This window comes from Zootoca vivipara, chromosome 1, assembly GCF_965207765.1.
Source record: "Zootoca vivipara chromosome 1, rZooViv2.hap1.1, whole genome shotgun sequence".
Taxonomy (NCBI): domain Eukaryota; kingdom Metazoa; phylum Chordata; class Lepidosauria; order Squamata; family Lacertidae; genus Zootoca; species Zootoca vivipara.
In genome coordinates, this window is record NC_142582.1 from 54,034,909 (window position 1) to 54,049,460 (window position 14,552).

Sequence of the window (14,552 nt, forward strand, 5' to 3'; positions counted from 1 at the left end):
TTTACAACTAAGCACGTTATTTTAGAATTAAGTGCCATTGAACAAGCAAGGGTGAGAACATTTGCATAGGCACAGGCTGTTATTCCAGAATAAAAGGGCACCCCTCACACACATAGCCGCAAATCACAATCATAAACATTCTTACAATATGGCTTATCCAAGTGAATGTTTAAGATTGTGTAGGGCTTTTGTTGTTGTTTAGTTGTTTAGTCATGTCCGACTCTTCGTGACCCCATGGACCAGAGCATGCCAGGCAGTCTGTTCTTGTGTAGGGCTTATATATGTGTAAATAAACCATATATAATAAAGACACCACAGTATCCATTGTGCCTCATTCTAAAAGGAAACACAAACTCTGGGTAAGTGCCTGGAACCCCTGGAATCTCTCATCACTCAGAGATTGGGGTAGCGTGCAACAATGTATTTGTAGCCTCTTTCAGTGGGTGGAATGTGTTACACCTGCCTTTCACATGTTTTAAGGTTTTTATTCAGTTTTAGCTTCATACATGTTTGAATCATTGTACTATTTTGTAAGCGGCTTTCAGTTACTTTTTGTTTTTAAAAAGTGACTCATAAGTGAAATAAGTAAATAAAACACCAGTATTTTAGGATGTAAAAGGTAGTGGTGAAGAATTATTTCATGCTACTAAAGTAAGTTGAAATTTCTGGGTATAAGATAATGACAGCAGAGAAATGCAAATTCAACCTAACTATAACTCTTGATTTGCACAATATTCTATGTCTCGAGTACTCCAAGAAGGAAAGGTGGTGAAAAAACTGAAAAGGAACATCAGCATAATCTTACACACATTTGACTTCTCAACAGCTGCCCATGTAATCTCATTAACACACCTGGGCGGAAGCTTTAATTAACTCAGTGGGCCTTACTTCTAAGTAGACATGCTTAGGATTCTGCTGCACTGCTTCAATTACTACCATTTACTAGGGAGTAAGCCCCACTGGACACAGTTAGACTTGGACTGCATTCCCAACCATGCATCCCAGTCCTATTGGACTCAATGGAGCTTACTCCCAGATACTGTAAGTACATGTAGGATTGCATCTGCCCTTCTCCATTGCTGTAAACAACCAAGTGGTTGTATATGCCATGACTCAACATGCTCCCCCATTTGGTCCTCGAGCCTGAGAATGAAGGACTCACCAAGTCTTCCATATACAAACCATCAATGATGAACTTTCAGAGGCAGTTTTCACAGGACAGCGCCTCTGATGTTATTATAATTGTTTCATAACGAATTGCTAGGAAATGGCTACCCAGTTTAGAAAGGGAAATAGAACCATGAATGAGCAGGTTCCATTGGAGGATGCAGAGACACCTGAGCAATGCATGGGCTATAAATGGAGCCAATGGGAGAGGAGGAAACTTTCTTTCCCACCTGGCTGGCTCCTGGTTTGTAGCAGTGAAGGATGGAGAACCACCTAAGGCTGTGGGCTTTATTTCTTTTAGCTGCTGCTGGTGGTGGTGCTGCTGTTTCTGCCCAAAATAACTCTGGTAAATGCTGGGGGAAGAAGGGGAAGTTGAAATACTCTTGTGTGGAAGGGTTAACCAGGAACTGTTGAAACTTTTTTTTTAATGGTATGCTAACTCTCATGAGGTTGGTTTTATTTGGTGTTGACTTTGTCTTTGCTGTTAGATGCTTTGTGGTGTTCTTAGAGGAAATTCCTCCTGTTATGAAACCAGCCAAGGAACAAGGTCATTGAAAAACTAAAATAAAAAAAATTCCTTCAGTAGCACCTTAAAGACCAACTAAGTTTTTATTTTGGTATGAGCTTTCGTGTGCATGCAAACTTCTTCAGTGTGCATGCACACGAAAGCTCATACCAAAATAAAAACTTAGTTGGTCTTTAAGGTGCTACTGAAGGAATTTGTTTTATTTTACTTCGATCCAGACCAACACGGCTACCTACCTGTAATTGAAAAACTAGTCTGGGCAGTGATTGGTGGCAAATGTTTACTATGAAGCTGCCTGGTACTGGCCAGCATTGATTGATTGATCTAAGTGGAGATAGCTGGACAACTTTCTTTAACTTGCATAGAATTCATTTGGGGGGGGGGGTGTTTCATGCTAGCAGGCTACCTTTACTAGCTAGGGCTAACTAACATGGGTGAGGGAAAGCATTTGAATCTTCCAGAACTCCTCTTCAGACAGGCTGTTATTCAAAATGGCGGATGGATGTGGACTGAGGAAGAGAAAAGCCCTTTATGATAGAAATACCAGAATGTTATTGGATGGAGTAACCAGGGTGTGATGAACAAACATATGAGTTATGTTTCACAAAATGAGAAGTGGGAGTGGGGAAACTGGCTATGAAGAAAGAGCCGAAAAGTCACTGGAAGGTGGGGCGGCAGCAGCATTCTGTTGCCATGACTCCTGTGGGACTTCCTCTCTGAGGAAGCATACAAAGAAGGTTGTTAATTAGACTGGACTGCACCAGGTTTCCAGTTGCACACTGGACAACTTGGACAAAGCAATAAGAGGCAGCATTCCCCACAATTATTTTGAAAACTTAAATGCCAGCAGTTACTTAGGCTCTAGCTCCAGCCAGAAGCAGAATCCCCTGACTCCCTGTGAGGCAGACCTCGAGAGAAATATGTGGTAGCCTTTATATTAATAAAGCTGAAGATACATTTTAGGTGGTGCACTAGGTAGATAGAAGCTAAATTGGGTATTATTGGCTAGGGCAGGCATCCCCAAACTTCGGCCCTCCAGATGTTTTGGACTACAATTCCCATCTTCCCCAACCACTGGCCCTGTTAGCTAGGGATCGTGGGAGTTGTACGCCAAAACATCTGGAGGGCCGCTGTTTGGGGATGCTTGGGCTAGGGCTTGGAGGGTGTGAAGAAAACCCATTTGCCTAGTGGCTGGAGGGTGCACCCATTCCAAGGTGGCAGGGGATAATCCTCTGCTTCTAGCATACTTCTCTTCAGTGTTTTCTTTTCTGGGGGTTCTCATGGGTATGCAGTACCAGCACCTCCCCCCCCCATGTTAAAAGTGTGGCACTTGTTATTGTTAAGAATAGTTACAATAACAACTTCATAGTGAGTATCAGCACCTTTTCCCCAAAACAAACAAACAAAAACACACACCTTTTCTTGATAGGTTAACTTTCCCATTCTCCAAAACATGCACAAATTGTAGCTCCATCTGGAGTGGGGCCGTCGGAATGTTACCATAGGTCGTTATTAAATATACTCTCAAAAATAATGAACAAACTTTTGAGTCCTTAAAGTTGACTTTGTGACCTTCTGGGCAACTTTTTTTTTCAGCCTGATGGCCAAGTTTCCCTCTGGTTTTTTGTTTGTTTGTTGTTTGAAAAAGCAATTCTCTGAACATGTGCAATTTCCCGTTTTAAGCTGAAACTCGCTTGATGAATGATAGCACTACCAGGAGCACAGGAATACATTGGGGTTTGCTTCTGCTGACCTGGTGCTGAACCCATTTACTTGGCAATAGGTCCGTTTTATTTTAGAAAAAGAGATCTTTTTAAAAGTAAAAAACAAACAAAAGAAGCATCTGTAACTGTGTACAGTACATATCTCTCCAACTGCTCCCTAACTACAAATTCTTAAAATTAAGAAGGGAGGATGGTGTGACAACCCCGGTGCGTCATAGCATAGCCATACTATGCCAACCAAGGTGAGGATGTTTGCTGCTCCCTCCATCACCTGCCACTCTCTCTGGCATCCTATTTCGGGGATTTCAAGAGGTGTCTGGTTAGCCACTGTGAGAAGCAAGATGCAGGGCTGAGTGTTTGGCCTACTAGCTGCCATATTCTTTACAGTAACATACTGGTTCCGTTCATCATGACTGTAAAATGAAGTGTGTCAGTGTTCACTAAATGTTGCTTCTGGTTGACCCGTCCCTGTGCTTTCTGCAGTGTCTGTGTCATGCGGCAGCTCGCACGTATTGATCACAGTGCCGGTGGATCTCTTTGGGAAGGGCGTGGCTGTTGATGTTCATGAACTGACCCTGGGATCTGGCTGTTCCGTGACTGCTGTTCACCGAGATGTGCTGCAGCTCGAATACCCTCTCCATGCATGTGGAGCCATCAGAAAAGTAAGAAAATCCTACACAGAAGTGAGGAAGCTGGACTAGATGGATCTCGAAGATCCCTTCCAAATCTAGGATTCCAGGAGCCTTTGTGACTTGTCTGGGTTATATACAGAGTCATAGCTAGGGGATGGTGAGGTGGGCCCCCGCCAGGGGTGCAGGCAAGCCCCCCCCCAAAAAAATATACCCACAAATATGTCTATAAATATTGATTATTGCCTCACAGGAAAAGGTTTTAAATAGAGGATGAATTGAATTGGGGGCGGGTTTGGAGGAGAGGCAGAAAGAAGAGCTAATTTGTCAGTGGCTCTTGGGTGCAATCTGGACAGTTCTGCCAGGGACGCAAGATCGCCTAGCTACTACTACGGCTCTGGTTATAGAGGAATTTCTATCCAAAAATTCACTTCGCAGGTCACATCCACACTATATATTTAAAACAGGAATGGCTCCCCGCCCCGCCCCCACCCCCCAAATCTTGGGGAATGTAGTTCACTAAAGGTGCTGGGAACTGTAGCTCTGTGTGGCGTAAACTATATTTGTGGCTGTTTCCAGAAGGATGCCTCTTGGCACTAGCCAGTCATGGTACTATCACCATAAGCTACAAGTAGATTTGCAGTTGATTATACACCTTTGGGAGCAGGGCCGGCTCTAGGGGTAGGCTGGGTGGCGCGGGGTGCCGGGTGGACAGGGGGGCGCTGCACGGTGAAGCCGCGCTGCGCCCTCCCACCAGCCGTGGGAAGAAACGGGGCGGGGGCGCTGGAGCGATCAGTGCACCACGGTGCCAGGGCGCCCGACCTGCTTAAGATGGCCCTGTTTGGGAGCATTGTGTATAATTTTTTCTTCTCTGTTACATCCACATCACAGGGCAGGGGCGCTGGATCATGGCATACATTCATTGTAACCTTTTGTGGTGTGTGCCCTTTTATGACCCTATTTTGTTTCTTTTGTTCTTTTCCCCCAAAAGACTCGGTGTGCTGTGCTATATTGCTATAATAGGGTTCTTTCTTTTCTTTAAAGAAAGGAGGGGGACCAAAGGGTGACGAGCAGAATTTCTTTAAATGCTCCTTTATTAAATCTAACCTGATTGTGTTATAGCAGTTTGACACCACAAAATAAATTTAACATTCTAGCATTATGCTGTAGGTGACAGCTTCAGTGGACTTGGGGGGGGGGTGCACTTGACTCTGTACTGCATAGCTTTGATTTCTGTTTTGAGCAGGTGGGTGGTAAGAAGACTGGGAGTTTATAAATAGGCTCAATAACATGGGGTTTCCCTGAAATGCGATATCTTTCACAGTCTTGTAAAAGATCCTAAAGACTTATATCTGCCTCCTAGTTCCTCCCAGACCGTATCCACTATAGAAATATTCTCTACTACATACCTTCTGCTACAAGTGGTGTGATCCGGACCAGTCGCTTCTCACATCCCATAGATTGTTTCTACCCAAGGTAAGTCTTGGTTCTGGAAGGGATATTGTGCTAGTGAGAGATGCTGGGCTATCCCATTGTTGTATATAAAAAAAGAAGGCGGGGCTTTCTTCTTCTTCTTCTTCTTCTTCTTCTTCTTCTTCTTCTTCTTCTTCTTCTTTTTCTTCTTCTTCTTTTTCTTCTTCTTCTTCTTCTTCTTCTTCTTCGATTTGCAAAAGACAATAAGCAAAGGAGCAAACTAAAATACATTTTTAATTTAAAAAACCCCAGTCATAACAGTAAGGAGAATCAGTGCTGTTTTTCTAGAAAAGGAGGTCCTAGAACTCACCATGAACGCCTCACTTGTTCTCTTAGAATAGCCATGGCACCCACCTGAGAGGTGCCGGAACTGAGTTCCGGAGAGTTCCGGCTGGGAAAAAAAGCCCCGAGGAGAATAAAAATAAAAGAGCTAGAAAAAGAATGAGTAGCATAAATGTGTAGCATATATTCAGTAGTGGGATACAAGGTTCATATGTATACAAAAAAATATCCAGTACTCATAAATGTTTGGTAGGAATATATCCAGTACTCATAAATCATGTTTAGTAGGAATGTGCCAACTATGAAATTGTTTTGTCATATAAATCACCTACAGCCCTTGAACAGATGCAAAGTCTGAGGGGTCTACAATGCCTCCGGCAGCATGTCTCTTATGCTTTTGATCCCATCTGGTCTCCGAATACTTAAATGTGTGGATCTAGCTTCTCCCATTGGCTATCTGGGCACGGTAGCATCTTTCATTCTAGGAAGAATGTTTTAATGGATGAATTGTGTTAAGGAGATGTTGAGATGTCCTTGGTGTCTGCCCCTCAGGCTTAATCCTTAGCAAAGTGTGGCAATTTAGTCTGCAGCTGCTAAAACACCATGTACTTTGGGGGCCTACAAGGATAATAAAAGGGCCCCTGACCATCAGGTCCAGTCGTGTCCGACTCTGGGGTTGCGGCGCTCATCTCGCTCTATAGGCCGAGGGAGCCAGTGTTTGTCCGCAGACAGCTTCCGGGTCATGTGGCCAGCATGACAAAGCTGCTTCTGGCGAACCAGAGCAGTGCACGGAAACGCCGTTTACCTTCCCGCTGGAGCGGTCCCTATTTATCTACTTGCACTTTGATGTGCTTTCGAACTGCTAGGTGGGCAGGAGCAGGGACCAAGAAATGGGAGCTCACCCCGTTGCAGGGATTCGAACCACCGATCTTCTGATCAGCAAGCCCTAGACTCTGTGGTTTAACCCACAGCGCCACCTGGGTCCCTACAAGGATAATAACAGCATGCAAAAAGAAAGAGGCATGTGATGCATAAGATCTGTCCTACAGGAAAAGCAATGAGCCTTCTGAATTGTATAAGAAGGAAGTAGGTGAAACCTGGTTTCTCTTCTAGGTCATGGAATGTCTCCTCACTTGGAATACAGCCCACATGGATCCCTTTCAGATCCACAGTGATGGAAAATCAGCGCTTGGAGTTTGCCCTTGAGGTCTATGACAGTGAGTGCTCTTAATCAGCAGGCTTGCATGCCTCTCTCCAATTTACAGTAAGCTGTAATATTAGTTAAACCTAGGAACAGAGTTGCCCACTTGATTAAACATTGGCTGGAGAGAGGTGACAATAGTTTATCTGGGGAACAGAAGGTGTTTTGTTACAGGGTCGTTTGCTTCTGGTGTTCCATTTGCACCTCTGCAAGGTTTTTTTTTGTTTCGGTAAGCTTTTATACAGTAATGGCTGGTCTTCTTTGGCTCACAGGCAGGGGCATCGCAATGGGGGGGGCAATGGTGGTATGCCCCGGGTTCCACTCTGGGGGGGGTGCCACTTGGTGCCCCCACCCCCGCGACTCCCAAGCCCAGCCTCCCAGTAAAAAGTCCGCACCAATGGTGCACTGTTACGTGGTGGGGTATTGCCGCCCCCACGCCTCCAAAGCCGTGCGCCTCCAGCTACAAACTCTAAGCAGAAAGCCCACCATGCATGCATCATTACGTAGCAATGGCGTGCCCCCGGGTGCATGCAATTTGCCGCCCCGGATGTCGCGGTGCCTCGCTACGCCCCTGCTCACAGGCTGCATTCACCATTGGCCAATTCCCTTGGCCTCGGCCCAGTATACCTGAAGGAGCGTCTCCACCCCCATCTGAACTCCCTCGCCCACTTGCTTGCTTACTCCAAGGCCACTTCAGCTCCTGGCAACCAGTACCCCCTGGCCAGCCCCAGAGGCACCATTCGCCTGGGGAGCTTGTGGCCAGGGCTGGTGCAATAAACAGCTGTGCAAGCCTTTGGGAAGCAGAGATGCAAGCAGGCATCAGAGGAGGGAGGGGAGGAAAGAAAGAGGGATGGAGGCCACTGTTGCCTGTGGCACCCCTGGCCAGAATTCAAGGCACCCCAGGGTGCCATGGCACACTGGTTGAAAACCACTGCGCTAGGGGGCTAATTGCCAGGGGTGGGCATGGCCACCTCATGCTCTTGCAGAACACATTCATGCGCCGGCACATAGGCCCCTTCTCAGCTGATCAGTCAGTGGAGAGGTTACATTATGCAGTATGTTTGAATGTTGAATGTGTAAGTATGAGTAGAGACAGCGGATAAAACAAACACCATTAGATGTGCTGCTTGCTAAGTGTTTAATGGTTATTGTATTTGTATTTGTTTAAAAACCAATAGAAATTTGTTTTAAAATGGAGGAGGGACAGCAGCAAGGAGGAAATGGCTTACACAGAAGGGGCCCATTAAAGACATCTTACCCAAGTCCTCCCAAATAACCTGGCAGTAATACTGGCAGGTGAAGTGCTGTGTTCTAGCGAGGGAGACCGGCAGGGGGCTTGTAGTTATGTAGCTCTTGGCTTGCTTTTTACTGCCATGTATGTAACAATTCTACATTCTTCCTTCCAGGTACCTGGTCAGCACCTAGGTCTGACCCCACTTACTATCTTGGGGATCTAATCAACATCCAAGCATCAGTAAGGAAGGGCAGCCATGTTCCTCTGAAGATCTACATTGATGAGTGTGTTGCCCGGCCAAACGCTGAGTCCTCTGTGAAATATGAAGTCATCACAAACCATGGGTAGGAGATGGGGAGTGGCAGGCCCAGACATGGGGAAAAGAAAACTGGAATTGGTTCTATAGCTGTGACCACATTCAACACTGAAGTTAATTGAAAATGGGACTTGAGTGAAGGGTGGGAAAGCTCTTCTAAGCTAGAGGTGGCAAAGCTGTGGGCCCTCCAGATGTTTTGGAGGGTAGCTCCCTTCAGCGCTGACCAGCAGAGCCATGTGCTGCTGCCGCCATTGTGTTTAGCTGGATCCAGAGTTTGCTACAAATTGTTGTTGTGCAAAAGAAATGAAGAGATATTGAACACTATATGCCTGTTGAAATAAGAGTACATTCGCTTCTTTTTTCTTGAAAGATAGATGTTTAGCTTGTTTAGAAATAGACCAGCACTGCCATGAGTGTGGCACTCATACCAATAATAGGTTGGAGGAACTTGGATCATTCATGCCTGCTTCTGTCTGTATTGCAGGTGCCTTGTAGATGGGCAGCAAAGCAACTCCCGTTTCCTCCCCACGCAGGAAGATGGAATCTCCCGCCTCCAGCTGGACACATTCACCTTCATTGGGGCCTCCAACCACCAGGTTGACGGGGAAGGGGGGGAAGGGAACTGAACCTCCAATATGGGACTATTACTACACTAGTTTTATGGTCAACTGCTGTTTGGGGGGACGATGGAGTTAGTGAGCATGTGGGAAATCTAGTGTCAACTTTATGGATGAGACACCGCCTCACATCAATGAGTTTGTGTGAGTGATGAGGGCATACTTCTGTTAGCCTTCCAATTTCCCCATCCTGTGAGGGTCCATGGGCCATGTTGTCCCCCCCCCCATTTATCTCACAAGGGGCTTGAATGGCCCATCCACAATAACAGATGCATCCTAGTTTTGGCGGTGCTGGTGAGAGCCTTCGAGTCTCCATGCCATACATTTGCACTCTGCCACTGGGTTGATGAACCTGCTGTTGTGCGTGTCAGATTTAGTTTTGCACGGCCCTCCCTGGCATGTAAATGCTAGGAACAGAGTGACAACCTAATGTACAACCTAATTTGATTGTCTAGATCTACCTCATATGTCACTTGAAGGCGGTGCATGTTGGCTCTGCGGACCCTCGCAACAAGGCATGCTCCTACGACCTCACTACTGCATCATGGAGTTCCTATGAAGGAGGAGATTGCTCCTGTTGTGCTTCTCCTAGTGGATGTGGGAGCAAGAAGAGGAAGAGAAGGCAACAGCAGAAGAAAGGTGAAATCCTCTCCCTAAAACCTATTTTGTAATCATTAACTTTATGTACCTGCTAATCAAAAGGTTCAAAAGAATGACTGCCTACTGCAGGGATGCAGTTGGACTCCAACTTCCAACATTCCCAAGTCACAATGGTCAGTGGTCAGAGATGGATGGAAATTGTAGTCTACATCTGAAGGACACCATGTTGACTTCCACTGGCCAACTGGCTCTATTTGGCACCCAAGCAGAAACAGCCACTTATTTGTAACTTATATGGCTTCACTCACTCGCTTCACCATAAATGCTGGGGGGAACATTTCCAACCATGTCCTATATTTGGAGGAGAGTTAAAACAGCTTGCCCTGTTCATTTCTATACAAGAGCTGTACAGGGAAGGCTGAAAATACTGTGTTAAGGCAGTGGGATGACAACAAATGGGCGAGTAGGTCTGGATTCGTGAGCCTTTGATTTGTGCTTCCTCCTTGCAGGATTGTCTGGAGAAGCCAACCTCAAGCTTGGTCCCATTGCACTGAAAGGGAAGCCAACAAACAGCTCCTCCAAACTGAATGACTCCAGCACTTCTGAGCTGATGCCTGTGGTGACCAGCTATGCCACACTCAAGGCTCCCCAGGCTGCTGAGTTGCCTGCTAACCAGAGGGTGACTATTATCGTGAGGGGGAGAGTGAAGGAAGAATCTGGTAAGAGCTCCAGAATTAATGGAGAATGGTCCAAACACAGGGATAAATTTTTCAGCACAGCACGGATTTATACTGAAAAGTAATTATGTGCGTTAACATGAAACAACAAAATTCAGCTGCACAAAACCCTGGCATGTTGTTTGGCCATAAGATTTAGGAGTGAAATAAGATGGAATTAAGAAATAGCCCTCTTCCATTTTATAGCAGGGGGACAGGCCCTTCAGTTTGTCACCTAGGAATTCCATGAGATTTGAACTAGGTTTTGTCACTTGGGTCATATGGGGTGGCATTATTTTGTGTAGACATGGTGCAAGACATCTAGGTGTGAACAGCACCAACTCCGCAGTAAACTGCTGTGTGGAGAAGGGGCTGTTATTGATGCAGTAGATGACGTTCCCTTTCTATAAGGCTTGATTTGAGCCTGGGCTCAGATCCAAAACCTGTATTTGCCCCCAGCAAATGTGCCTTTTGGCATCTGCAGAGCACACTTCCCATGCCTCTGAAAAGCAACAACCAGTTACTTTATTTGAGACTGGAGGCCTGTAGGTCTGAAAGCCTTGACACCCAGTAAGCTCTGTGTTTTAATGCACAGTGGCTTTCTAAATTTTGAAGTACAAATAGTTCTGTGATGTGGATGAAGTAAGGAACAACCAGCTCCATAACATCTCTGAACTGCCACTGCTGACATTCCTTTTTTTTTCCTTCCGCTAATAGGGTTCTACCTCCGTTTCCCCTTCTCCATTGCCACCCTGGTCATAATAACGACCTGTGCCTTCATTGTATTTATGTCGATTATGGGCTGCTACTGCTCCAGCAGATGGTCCCATCGTGGATATCGCGTGAAGACCATCCGCGCAGCTTTGGTGGAAGTTAGTGCTGTTGCCATGGCACCTGCAGCAACTGGCTCAGTAGCTGTTGTCTCCTCTGGGGAATCCAGAGCTATCTCCAAGAGACCTGACAGGAGAGTAGCCGGCAGCTAGTGGGCAAATGGCTTCTCTCCGAAGATTCGTCTGTTTAACAAATAAATGATTGACAGTGCAAAAACACAAAAGTGTGGTGGCATTTTATTAAAAACTGTACACAAGGGATTTGAGGTGGAGAGTTGAAAACAAAAATGGAAGGGGAGGCCCATGGATGTATTCCTTTGCTCTCTAGAAATTGCTTGCCAAGTGTGCCTGTGAAAGACCTTAGGACCTTTTCGAAATTGGAAAGTAATGATGGAGAAATGTGATTCAGTTTGCATTTAAAGGTGAACCTACCAAATTCACACTTCCTGAAATTATACGAGTTCTGAAGCAGTGCCATCCTTTGAAATTCGCTCTTGTCCAAATTTTGCAATGCGGTTCTCCAGTGAAGTAATTTGTGCATAATAATGCATATATGAGTGAAAAAAACATGCAAAAAGTATATTGAGGAAAATTGTGCTATGAAAAATGTGTCTAGATGGGGAAATTGCATACAAATCTGTGTATATTAGGAGAAATTTGCTCTAACATGCTGATGGGTTTTCATGAGGACTTTTTTCCTCCATACTGATTTCAATATTTGGAAAAAGTGAAATGGAAAGAAATCAAAACTGACAGATTTGCCAACCCCTATTTGGAGGTCATTGTGATTTTATCACCACCCACTCATATTTCTATGTGATCATGTGTGTGCTTCTTCAGATATGCAAGCTGGAAGATAGGCAGACCCATGGGACCTTTGCCACAAGAAACAAGCATGGCCCCTTTCTCTTGTAAACTCTTTAAGTTCCTAGCTTGCTGCCCTCTTCCACTGAGCCAGCTAATCAGGGCAGAATAACTACAAATTAGGGGGACTAATAAGAGGAGTTCCCCACCTGCCTTTGTCATGTAACACTAAAGTGGGCTAGCAGTTAGGAGATATTGGTAGGGTGGGAATGCCCTTCCTCTGCAGTTCTTTCTCACTTTAAAATGAGCCTTCCCCCAATGAAGACCAGCTGAGGAAAAACAATATGCTAATGCTTTGAGTAGCCTAAGGCAGTGTTTCTCAACCAGTGTGCCTCCAGATGTTTTGGGACTACAACTCCCATCATTCCTGACCACTGGTCTTGCTAGCTAGGGATGATGGGAGTTGTAGTCCCAAAACATCTGGAGGCACACTGGTTGAGAAACACTGGCCTAAGGCCAGTGGGAAACACTGGTTGGGAAACACTGCCTTAGGCACTGCCTTAGGCCAGTGTTTCTCAACCAGTGTGCCTCCAGATGTTTTGGGACTATAACTCCCATCATCCCTAGCTAGCAAGACCAGTGGTCAGGAATGATGGGAGTTGTAGTCTGAAAATAGCTGGAGGCACAAGGTTGGGAAACACTGGCCTAAGGAATAGAAGTTACTGGTGCTAAAGGAGAGGATTTGCAAATCACCCCTCACCCATCCCTTTCTGCCTCTTCGTTGCTATCTCACTTCCTTCTCTTGTTCAGATGTCTTCCATAATAAATAAAGCAACCCCCCCCTATTTTCTCTATCATTGTAAATAAAACAAAACCACTTTGAGTAAGCAGTTTAATTTTATGCTTCCAAACCACAAAATGTGTCATCTGAGGTTACTTTGGATAAACAGCTTGAGGAACAGGTGGCAACACAGGCCATAGCTGCCAAGTTCTCCCTTTTTTTAAGGGAAATTCCCTTATGCTGAATAGGCTTCCTCGTGAGAAAAGGGAAAACTTGGCAGCTATGACACAGGCATAGAATAAAAACAGCAGGATTGCCTGTGACAAGGAAGTTCCTTGTCCCAACTTATTCTGCTTTTGATGTGTTTTTCCTGCCAGCCTGTCATTGGCCTGCGTTCACAAGATGTCAAACCTTAAGCCTATGAACACATTTGCAACCTAAAATGCAACTAGGTTGTTCCCCACCCACTGCTGCATTCCAAGTTGCAATTGGATGATGCTTTGCACACCAGAGGGGATCAGGATGTCTTCGCCTGATGCACACAACCTGTTTGGCTTCCCCATGCCTGCAACACACACCTCCACCAGCTCCTGTTCATGAACCTGTTTTCTGCTTCTGTCATCTGTGCATACGCAGTGACTATCTCAAAGGTGTACGCCTCAGCTTGATTGTGACACGAATGTGCCTTACCTTTGGATGGAAGCTAGTTTGAGGGGGGAAAGGCATCCAATAGCATTTCTCAAGGAACTACAGGGTAAAGGTAAAGGGTAAAGGGACCCCTGACCATTAGGTCCAGTCGTGACCGACTCTGGGGTTGCGCGCTCATCTCGCATTATTGGCCGAGGGAGCCGGCATATAGCTTCCAGGTCATGTGGCCAGCGTGACAAAGCCACTTCTGGCAAACCAGAGCAGCACATGGAAACGCCGTTTACCTTCCCGCTGTAGCGGTTCCTATTTATCTACTTGCATTTTGATGTGCTTTCGAACTGCTAGGTTGGCAGGAGCTGGGACCAAGCAACGGGAGCACACCCCGTCACAGGGATTCGAACCGCCGACCTTCTGATCAGCAAGCCCTAGGCTCAGTGGTTTAACCACAGCGCCACCTGGGTAACTACAGGGTAAGGTAAAGGTAAAAGGTAAAGGACCCCTGGACGGTTAAGTCCAGTCAAAGGCGACTATGGGGTACGGCGCTCATCTCGCTTTCAGGCCGAGGGAGCTGGTGTTTGTCCACAGACAGCTTTCCAGGTACAGTTAAACCGCGTAACATCTTTCCTCCCCAACGGCCTGCACTAAAAAGTGTGTCTTTTATCTGACATGAAACCATATACAGCAGTCTCTCGCATAGAGGCGGGTCACTTTCCCTTGCTCAATTCCTAACTGAACATGCAGGATTGAAAAGTATTATTAGTAGTTATTAAATTTATATACCGCCCCTCACTTGAAGATCTCCTTGACATGGTGCGCCAAAGGTGAAATGCCCTTTGGTGTTGCTCTGCTAGGGCTGACCCACCACCCATGATGGGTTTTTTATGCTGGGGGGGGGGAAGCACCAGTGCTGGGAACATGCCCTGTGCCAGCAGCATAAATCCCTGCTCGCACTCCCTTCTTGGCTTGCTCAGCACCAGCATCGCCACTGTGTGGCAGTACTGCTT

The 14,552-nt window shown here is 45.9% G+C and overlaps 1 protein-coding gene across 1 annotated transcript; it reads left to right on the forward strand.

Annotated features, from left to right (window-relative positions):
- The first annotated feature begins 2,123 nt into the window (after positions 1 to 2,123).
- On the forward strand, positions 2,124 to 11,527 carry LOC118079672 (zona pellucida sperm-binding protein 3-like). The gene is made up of 9 exons (XM_088656351.1): positions 2,124 to 2,127; positions 3,901 to 4,079; positions 5,410 to 5,522; positions 6,915 to 7,018; positions 8,409 to 8,580; positions 9,037 to 9,148; positions 9,625 to 9,808; positions 10,279 to 10,488; positions 11,203 to 11,527. The coding sequence occupies exons 1-9, from the start codon at positions 2,124 to 2,126 to the stop codon at positions 11,466 to 11,468; spliced, it is 1,344 nt and encodes a 447-aa protein (XP_088512477.1). The 3' UTR covers positions 11,469 to 11,527.
- Positions 11,528 to 14,552: the final 3,025 nt, after the last annotated feature.